Consider the following 11,216-nt stretch of genomic DNA (forward strand, 5'->3'; position numbering starts at 1 on the left):
GTGGGGGGTATTATATATATATAATACCCCCATAAGTTATGGACTTTAGAGGTTTCGAAACTTTAGTTGTGAATAGATCCGCTGAATTGTCGAAGCCTCTAAAGTCCATAACTTATGGGGGTATTATATATATATATATATATATGGTATTTTTGTTAGTATAAGATGTGTGTAAATTCTCATTAAAAAGATATTGGAAATTCTCACTAGGAAATATATTGGCTAATTCATTAGAAAATAAATTACTGGAGCAAAGGCAAAACTAAGTAAATATTTTGATAGCCTAAGTTACAAAAAAAAAAGAAGTAAATATTTTGATAAATCCAAATATCTACAAGAAACAAGGGGAATGTTGGAGCACGTCGTGGCTGCGTGCATTGAGCTTCTAAAATTATTATTTCTTCCGACGTGCATTGAGCTTCTAAAATGAATAGAAAACTATATTCACATATATATATATGATATGTATGCACTTTAGTACTAAGCTATGAAGTTATGATTCCACAAAAATAAAGAAAAGCAATTTGGTTGAAAAATTCCATAAATACCACGTTCTTTGGGATGCAACGCCCATACCTTTTAATTTACTCATCTTCGGGGTTCACATATTAAGTTTACTTTGACTATATGCCACATAGATGCCTACTTATATACTACTTTATTCATCAATATTAATTATTTGTAGAGCTGTATTAACTATAGATGCATATGTTATCGAATATCTTTTACATGTAGTAACAATTAATAAACTAGTTGAAATTTTAAGATTTTTTTTGTATTGCTAACTGAAATTATTTGAATTCCCGTTAAAATAAACAATTTTCTAAGTTACGGCCACACAACCTAATTTACACACGATCAAGAACATAACATTACGTTTTCGTTGTAAATAAAACTAAAGTTAATAAAAAGATAATTTATTACCGATGAAAAGGTGCATTATGAACTTTCGAGACAATCAATATAAGGAAAAACAGTACTGACTACTGTATAGTATAACGGATACAAAGGAATAAATTAATTTCAGAATACAACTAATGCAAGTATGAGCACATATAGTGCAACCACATTGCAGAAAAAAGACACCGAGATAAAAGTCTGAATATGAATGAAGACAAATAGATGACTAAAATGAGTCTACATACAATATGTGAAGGAGATATGCAACCATCGTATCTCAACCCAGTCCATGGAAGCTTAATTACAAAGAGGATCTGAGTCTTTGGTGTACAACTTAAACCACATAGCGCTAAGAACATATATTTTCTACTCGAAGTCAATTTTTTGTTTAGTTTTTTTTTCTGTAAATTGATGCAGTTATTATAAAATACTTTTTGGTTTGAATTTAATTTAAAATTCATCTAAAACAGTATCGAAAAAAATGAGAAAGCTATATTTGCAGTAATATTATTATATATCAGCCCATAACTTTTTTTTTTAATCAGCCCATAACTTAATTTATAATAAACTAGTCGACCAACGGTACGTAATACGTTAGTCACTTCATCTTCGAGCATGAAAACTTTTTTTTCGAGCTTGAAATTTGTGTTGATAGTTGTTTGTTTTATCTACAATCAGTTTGTAAGTTCCTGCGATGTTTCCTATAGTTTCCAGAAGATTAATATGGGTAAACAAGTCAACGACTAGGGTCGTCTTTTGGATGCAGACAAACTTTAGATCGTATCTTATTTAATACGCTGTTCTAGCTAAATAATTTGGTAGGTTACCTTAGGGTTTAAAATATAACTTAGGGTTTAAATTAACCCAAATTTAAGGGTTGAATGTGACTGTAACTACACGTGCCAGCATCCAAAGAGAAATATCAGGAAAGTTTCATTTAAAAGTGAACAATAACATAGAGTATTGGAACCATATCGTATAATTAACGGTGATTGATAATTTGATTTAGTAAAAATCATAGGTCTTCAATAGTGTATATATATATCCGAGGCATTAATTTTAAGAAATAGTAAGTATAAAGGATTGAGAAATATGTTATTATGTTTATATAATAAGTTAATAACTAATCAGAATGTCACAAGAATATTTTTACTTTAGCAAAAATAATGCTTCTACATACCACCGCCTATTTTGAGAGCTAGAAAACTTTTTCTAGTCGTCATTAATTACATAACCATAATTATTTTTGACCGGTTCAAAGTGTAAGACATACACAAATCTAAGAAAGTATTAAACTTTCAATCCAACTTGTATCCTCTGATTTTTAAACGGCATCGATATCCTGTTTTAAGATTGCATAAGTCAAAATCATTAATAGCTTGGTATTTTTGGCAATTTTGAAATGCAAATAGAATGTTTTTATGAATATAAATAAATAATATATTTAACTTAATTTATGTTACGTAAAATTTTATGTTACGTTAAATTGTATGTTACATAGCTTACGATACCTCATTGAATAATTATTAGTAAGACTTTTTGTAGAACTTTTAGTAAAAAGATTGTTGTGCATGTTTGATAACAAAAAATTGTTGTGTGTATATGACTACGAATCTCAATACACATGGGTTTCTAATTTTAAGAACAAACTCAATGAATCGTATATAATCTGATCTACTAAATCTATTAATCAACCCAAACATTTTGACTTAACATGTTTGGACAGTCTTCTAAAGTATATGTTGTCCGCTAAGTTACAAAAAAAAAAAAAAAAAAAAAGTCTATGTTGTCCGTTTCCTTAGGGTATTAGAAACCATCATTTTCAGAGTTTCGATGTCGGCTTGTGAAGATCGACCACGTAAGTCGTCAATTGCATGTTGTCCATTTATATATTTTTAAACAAAATCATAATATTATAGGTATGAACGAACTGTAAGGAAGAATCTATGCAATGATCCAGACTAGGATAGATTTTGAATTAGTTTTCAAATATACGGATACGGTAAAGTATTAATAACCCATCTATTCTGTATAAGAAACTAGAAATTAATTCATAGGTGAGAATTTTATAGTTCTTTGGGTACTTAATTAAAATGAGAGAATTGTCTATTTTTTTTTGTTTTATTTTTCTTATGGGAAAAGACTGTTGCTGTATATATCCTTTGAATCATAGTCCAATTTAGCGAGAAAAAGAACAAAGCCACCTCACATTCATACATTGATTCATAGCCTTCTGAAATGACACACCAGATGATATTTACACTTCTTATAGCCCTTGCAATCCCCGTCAAATAGATTAACCAGTTTTACCAGAAATATAGTAAGAGCATCTTTATCCTAGAGATTCACTAAGGGTTGCTTAATTTATTTTTAATTGTATTTAAGGAGAAAAGTTGGTTAAGAGATTTTGTTAAGAAACTTGAGATTTTATGTCCTCCATTGCAAGATTCTTATTTTAGGTTGCTTAATTATAAAATATTATTAAAAAAATTTATTAAAATTTTTAATTAAATTTTCTAATAACTTTATTAAATAAAACATAATAAAAGATAATATTTTAAACATAGATTTTTAAATTAAAACATGAAAACAAAGATTAGTAAAATAAAAGAGAATTGTTTGAAAGAAGCATCCGAGTTCGGTTGTTGTCTTCATCACGTCCAAATTTTTGCCATATGTGTTCAACCAAATCATGTTTGAGTTGCTGATGCGTTTGTCTATCACGAATTTTCCTTCGAACACCCATCATATTTGCGATATTGGAAGGCATATCTGTAGAAAACGCGAGGTCGACATGTGAACTTCCGTTGTCTTCTCCTTATTGGAACTCTGAAAGATCAAATTGAGTGTATCTATCTCGTTCGTCTTCTACTATCATATTATGGAGTATGATACATGCTCTCATAATTTTTTCAATTTTGACTTTATCCCAAAACATCGCTGGATTTTTAACAATTGCAAAGCGAGCTTGCAAGGCTCCAAAAGCACGCTCGACATCTTTTCGGACAGCTTCTTGACGTTGAGCAAATAAAACTGCTTTCGGCCCTTGTGGCATAGGAATAGATAGGATAAAAATTACCTATTTTGGATAAATACCATCGGTGAGATAGTAAGTCATATGGTACACATTTCCATTGACTAGAAAAAGTGACATTTGGAGCTTTACCGTTTATAATGTCATCAAAAACAGGTGAACGATCAAGAACATTGATATCATTTAATGTACCTGGAGGTCCAAAAAACGCATGCCATATCCAGAGATCGTATGAAGCAATCGCCTCTAAAACGATTGTTGGTTTATCCGAACCACGACAATATTGCCCTTTCCAAGCGGTAGGACAATTCTTCCACTCCCAATGCATACAATCGATGCTTCCTATCATCCCGGGAAATCCACGATACTCTCCAACATCAAGTAGACGTTGAAGATCAGCCGGTGTTGGTCTTCTTAATTACTCATCGCCGAACAAAGATATTATTCCTTCCACAAAATTTTCGACACATAAACGAGTTGTTGTTTCACCGAGCCGAAGGTATTCGTAGGCCATATCAGCCGCAGAACCATACGCTAAGACACGAATGGCTGCGGTACACTTTTGAAGGGGAGAGAGACTAATCATTCCGAGACCATCTAGCTTTTCCCGAAAGTATTCAACTTCATTGGAGAGTCAATCGACAATGCGCATGAACAATGACTTGTTCATTCTAAAACGTCGTTGAAAGAAATTTTCAGGATACGTTGGAGTATCACTGAAATAATCATTCCATAAACGAATATGTCATTCCTCACGATTTCTTTCGATATAAGCTCGTTTTTTTCTTTTTTTTCTACGTTCTTCTTTCTCAGCATACTTAATGGATAAATTCTCAAATGTTTGATCAAATTTTTGATCAAAATATTGATCAAAAAATTGATCAAATATTTCATCATCTGATCCATCAAGGGTATTTTGAGAAGAAGATGCCATATGTGATGAAAAGCGTTTGATCAAAAAAAAATTTGGTTTGTGAGAACTAGAGATTAGATAATTGGTGAATGCCCGATAGAATAGAGAAATGAGAATGATGTTTGTGAAAACGAGAGATTAGATAATTGGTGACTTTATATAAAGAAGGAGAGCTGATGTTTCTTGTGAGAAGGAGCGATATGATCGTTTGGTGAATTTGTTTTGTTAGAATGAGAGCTGATGTTTCTTGTGAGAATGAGAGCTGATGCTTGGTGACTTTATATAAACACAAAGCCAAAGCAGGCTAACCAATCCGTGACTCTAAATACAATTGTGACACAACATGACACAACACATGACTCCAACTAAAAAAAGAGACAATGACTCCAAAGCAAACATGTGACACTAGACAACAAAACACCACGACAGCCGTGACACAAGACAACAACATAACCATGACACTGAGCTGAAACACAACCGTGACACAAGACAACAACACAACCATTCCGTGAAGACAACTAGCAAGACATGACTCCAAGAGCTCCAAATATCTCCAACCTGCATAATCATAGAAAACATTAAACGTTAGCATCAACTTTGAACATTAACGTTAGAACAAGAACATTAACTAGAACACTAGACAAACGCTTGAACAAGAACAAGAACATTAACTAGAACAAGAACAAGAACCAATTTAAACTAGAACTAGAACAAGAACAAGAACCAATTTGACCAACTTAAACAGAAACACTTCGAGCAACTAAAACATAAACAATTTCTCACACTTAAACTAATTAGACAATAACTCATTAATGAGTTTTTTCTTCAACTCTTCTTCATACTCAGCAAGTTCTTTTTTAGCTATTAGGCTATTTAGAAGCCTCATCTTGGTGAGCCTTTCTTTGGCTGCCAAATCCTCTCTCTTTATCCTCCACATGCTATGAAACTCCTCCAAGTCCTTCTCCTCTACCATCGTCCTCTTACCACGGGCTTTGGCTGCCTTCACACCCATGGGACGTTTGCTGACTTGATCCTCTTCACCAGTTTCGGTTCCAATTGCTTGAGAGCTTCCCATATGTGAACCGTCCTCACACTTTCTCCTTTTACAGTTTCCATCCTTTTTAGCCGTCGCAACATCGCACCACTTCTGATCATTTCGAAACTCCTTCCAAGCATGTTCAAGGGTGAACTTCTTGTTATGGTTGTTGAAGAAGATCTCGTGTGCAGCTTTGAGAACATCATTCTCATTTTGTCCACTAGTTTTCTCCCTCGTTGCAGCTTCATAAGCTCCACAAAACTTGCACACTAAGTCATTGATCTTCTGCCAACGATGCTTACACTGAGCTGCCTCCCTTTTCTCACAGCCAGCCAGCTTTGGACTAGTCGAGAAGTACGCTGCAATCCTAGTCCAGAAAGCAGCTGACTTTTGCTCATTCCCTACTAAGGGGTCTTTGCTCGTGTTCAACCACGAACTTATGAGCACAAGGTCATCAGTTGGCGTCCAAGCCCTCCGTTCTTTCCCTTTTGCAGGCGTGTCTTGCGATGAAGGTATTTCTACACAATCCGGTACATTACCAAACACTACATTTTGTTGACTACAAAGTAGATCAACAAACTTTGAATTGTCCTGAAAAGGATTAAAATCCATTACCGAAATTCAATGAAAAGAGAAAAAAAGATATGAATCTTTTTAAGTTGGAAGAAAAAGGAGAGGAGAAGTAAACATGTTTATTACTTCACAAAGAGTTCAACACATTTATTTGTAGATGCAATGATCAAGGCATTCAACACAACCTACCAACTCGACTATCATGCATTAAAAACAAAGCTGGAAAGACATTCATTACTTCACCAGTGTAATTAACGATAAAGCTCAAAACGCAAACAACAAACAAACTCGACTTGACATTTACCTATTACATTCATTACTTGGCATATCTCTATCACATTCTATCAAACCAGAACTTGAATTTATTACCCAACACACAACCATAATGTACCACTAAATATACCATTAATCACCCTCGATTCAATTCACACAACCACAATCTACCACTAAATTAATATATCATTTCAGAGGAGATCGACGAGATAAACTAACCTCAATTGCATTGAAACCCTTTCTCCGGTGAGTCTTCCTCATATCTCTTTGCTTTCATTGTCTGCCCACACAAAACATGATAAATTAAAGAGAATCAACACACATTAACAAGACAAAAAAGACACGAATAGCTAAACAAACTTGCAACAAAGAAATCAAAATTGATCCATCCATTTTAAGACACAAGATACATAATCTATAGACATGACAAAACACACGGAACAGATCATAATTTGAACAAACTAATAGCATGTAAATTGATCAATCCATCCTAACACAACAGATACAGAATCTACAGACAAAATCGAACACATAAAACAAATCAAATTTGAACAAAAACATAAGCTTTACCTTTCGCTTCGATGAGAGGCACAGAGAGGACGGTCGCCGTCGAGGAGAGCCACAGAGAGGTCCGTCGCCGTCTAGGAGAGCCACCGAGAGACACAATCGAACAAAACAAACAAAAAAAATTAGATAACTTTCGATTGGAGGAAAGACATGCATGATTGAACATAGATTGTTTAATCAACCCCTTTACCTTTCGCTTTGAGGAAAGACAAACATACAGAGATCTCTCGCCGTCGAGGATCGCCACCGACAGACACGCCCAGTCATTCATCGTCGAGGAGATCACACGAACGAGAGACGGAGTCGTCGATGACAGCCACCGAGATACACGCCCACTGATGAATCGTCGAAGAGAGGTGAACGACGAGAGCCGGAATCGCCAACTGATTCTTCCGAGAAGGAGAGATCAATCACGACGTTTTCAATTCGAAACCGTCTGATTTTGCGAACTCGGGAGAGAGATAGAGAAGAAAGAGAGGCGGAGAGTTGAATGTATGACGCGTGTCCCGTTAAGCGTCGCCTCTTCCTCTACTTATTTAAGCAATGTTGTTTATATTAAAAGGTAATTTCCTTTTATTTTTAATCACAATTAACATAAACTACATTCATTAGCAACCATGATGATAAAGATGCTCTAAATGCATAAATGATCAAGGAACTAACAATATTTTGTTTTTCTGAAAAACTATCAACACACATGTATTCTAGGGACTTGTATATAATATTGATTTAATTAATTCAATTCTCTGAAACTAAATTTTTTTTATTGGGTTAGATGATAATTTTTGTAAGACATTTAACTAGTCATAGAGTAAACATGTCACATGGCAACGAAATTCATACATGTTAACCATTAGCTAAACCTACGATCGAATACCGAAGAGTCCGCATAGATCGTTTGTTTGGTACTTACTACAACAATACCCATGAATTGGATTTCAGATGTGACGAAGAATATACCTGTTCGGTTTAAATTATATGTGGGTTGGCAAGAGCCTTATCCAAAAATCTTAACATTTTACCCCCAAAAAACATTATCAGAAATTGCCTCCAAATATGAACTTCTCTTTTTGGATGACTAGAAAATTCTGAATCCAAAAGCTTGTACATCTTCTAATGGCGAAATTCAGATAATGTTAAACTATAACTATATATATTCAGAAGAACAGACATTTCCTAGCAAAATTGAATTCATAACCTTTTAATTTTTTACTAGGTGATCTGAAAATGTTATCCACTATGTCAACTCTTTGTTGTATGTAATGCCCTTTCCGAAAGAAAAAAAACTTGGTTGTCGAATAAGAACATTTTTAAGAATTTTCGTCACTAAGAGCATTCCTAATGGAGATTTCTAATTTAGGGATTCTAAAATACAAGGTATTCTATTTGTTTAAAGGTTAAAAACAGAGCAACTCGCTTTCTCTCCCAACGCGATTCCCGAGACCGATTTGTTTTCACCCATCTCTGACGCCGGAGGAGCCTGGCTCGCCGGCGTCGGGACTCTTAGCCACATCCTTGTACTTCTGTTGCATTTCTAGTCTTTGGTCCGACTATGACTTCTCTCTGCACTATCAGTCACTCCATGCTTGTGCTTATCGGTTGGTTTTGTTTCACCTCCGCCGCCGGACTCACGGATCTATGCCGGTGCCGCCTCCCCTGGGTATTGCTGCTCATCTGTAGTCCTCTACCGGCTTTCTCCGTCGTCCCTAGCTCAGCGTTCAGAAAAGCCCAAATCTGAGATTTCGTTCTTTCACCGGCTCCCCCGCTGCAGTCACCATCACGAACAGACTTGGCAAACTCCATAGGCTATCGCATCTACTTTCAGCACAGTCTATTCTTCATGGTTCTCAGTCACCACTCCACCATAACCTCTGCTCGCGCAACTCGTACTCGCTTTCCAGATCTGAGAGCATGTGCTCCACCACCACGAAGAGGTCTTTCGGTGTCGACACCACCAAACGCTTCGCCTCTGACACATCTTGCCGTCTCGCAACAGCGGCCCAGCTCCCACGACACATCAATGGATCCGTGCTCAGCCTTGACGACGAGTCTCACCGGACTTCATCTTTTTCCGACGGGAAAACTGATTACGGCGCATGTGGTCTCACTGCTCACCACAAAACCCTAATCTCTTTTTGGGCCTTATCTAAATGGGTTTTCTCTACAAGTGACTTGGCCACAAATGTTCTCACAAGCTCTGGCCCATTTCTCAAGATCAAGCGTCGAAGGCAGCGACACCATGGTTTCGTCCGACAAATCCCTCCGGCTAAGTTCGTTTCAGTGCCAAATTCACAATCGGAGATGAAAAGAATTTCAATCACCTCGCCATCTCGCTTACCGATCTTTTTGCTACCCGGATCTATTGAGATTCACCTAGTCTCCCGGGGCAACAAAGACGGTTATAGAGCTGTTCTCTTTCGTTTGATGGGTGCGCTAGCCTCACTCGGCTCTCCACCCATCTTCAAACCCCTTTCACTAGGGTATTTCAATGTCTTTTTAGACTATTTAAAGCTTTCTCGGGCTGTGGTTTCAAGGATTCAAGTGAAGATTATCTGCGGATCTCTCTACTTCGAGCTAGTCTCTCCTTTTAACACTTCTATCCTCTGTTTATTGTTTTCATGTTATTGTTGTTCATCTTACCGTCGAGCATACCTCCGGTTAAAATCGTTGTAACGCCTTAGATTTGAATTAATGAAATTTGTGACAAAAAAAAAGGATTCTAAAATACATATATGTATATATATACATTATTATGTGTATGTAATTGCGAGGTTCTAAACTTTACGGAAAACTCAATCCAAAATATTTTTGTGGAGTATTTTGGATTACATTTTTTGTAAAGTTTAGAACCTCGGAATTATATATATATATATATATATTTAGAATTCTTAAGCTAAAACTTCCCATTAGGGATGCTCTAAAGCTTTTCCAACGTTCGTATTCGAACACCTAAACATTCTTAAAACTTCGAAACCATTCCACCACTCATTGCACACCGAGCGATTGACATTTTACAATCCTCTTTGATTGCACTACCCACTAATCTATTGACGTGGAAGCATGCACACATGTACGGTACAGATCAGAACACCTTGCCTTCTCCAGATATGGAAAGCGAGGATTTTGGACAGGACATGCTTCGCGCATTACGACAGAACAAATTACTCAAAAGGTGTTAGGTATGTTATGGGCCCACCTTAAAAGCAATATTTTATCGTATTGCTACTCTGTGGTCCCCATTTCTAATTAGGTCTCTGCTACTTGTCGATGGAAGAAGGAATATCACAACAATGATTTCAAAGGTAAGAAATCTTCCAATTCGAATTCGCTCAATACTACAATGGGCGGTGTGTTATTTAATTGTATTTTAACATTTAGTTTGATAAATACCAAGTTTACTTTTTATGGGAATTACAAATTATTGTCGATTGAGTCATTTTATAATTATTATGAAGAGGCATTTTGTACGGGACCATACGCTCTTGAATCTTGATATGTATCATACGTGATAGAATTTTGAACGTGGCATGATATTAGAGGGGGTTCATAGTTGGCTATATTTGCAGTTACGAGCTCGATGATTGTAAGTCAACTATCATTTGAATTTGTTCACATTATAGAGATAGAGATAGTAAAAAATTCATATTTATATTATACACGTAAAAACTCGTTAGGGTTTTACTACTTATAAAGTGAGTTGGCGTACTTTGAGTAGCCTATGGTTTGTATAGCGAATATGTTTCGAGGTAGACTGCTTATATACCCCCTTTACACATATGATGATAATTTTGGCTCAATAATAATAGATCAAGTCTACCTCTTTTATACTTTCTAGTAAAAGAAAAGTGGATATAAATAACTACTACTATATTCAAACGTTTATACATTTCTATTTAGTAATTACGAGTTGATATAATCAT

General features: G+C 35.6%; 1 protein-coding gene across 1 annotated transcript; it reads right to left on the reverse strand.

The window, feature by feature from the left end:
- Positions 1-5,637: 5,637 nt before the first annotated feature.
- LOC106407980 (glutathione S-transferase T3-like) lies at positions 5,638-6,495 on the reverse strand. The gene has a single exon (XM_022709217.2). The coding sequence runs from the start codon at positions 6,493-6,495 to the stop codon at positions 5,638-5,640; it is 858 nt and encodes a 285-aa protein (XP_022564938.2).
- Between the last annotated feature and the right edge of the window lie 4,721 nt (positions 6,496-11,216).

The sequence above is a fragment of the Brassica napus genome, chromosome C9 (assembly GCF_020379485.1).
Source record: "Brassica napus cultivar Da-Ae chromosome C9, Da-Ae, whole genome shotgun sequence".
Lineage (NCBI taxonomy): Eukaryota > Viridiplantae > Streptophyta > Magnoliopsida > Brassicales > Brassicaceae > Brassica > Brassica napus.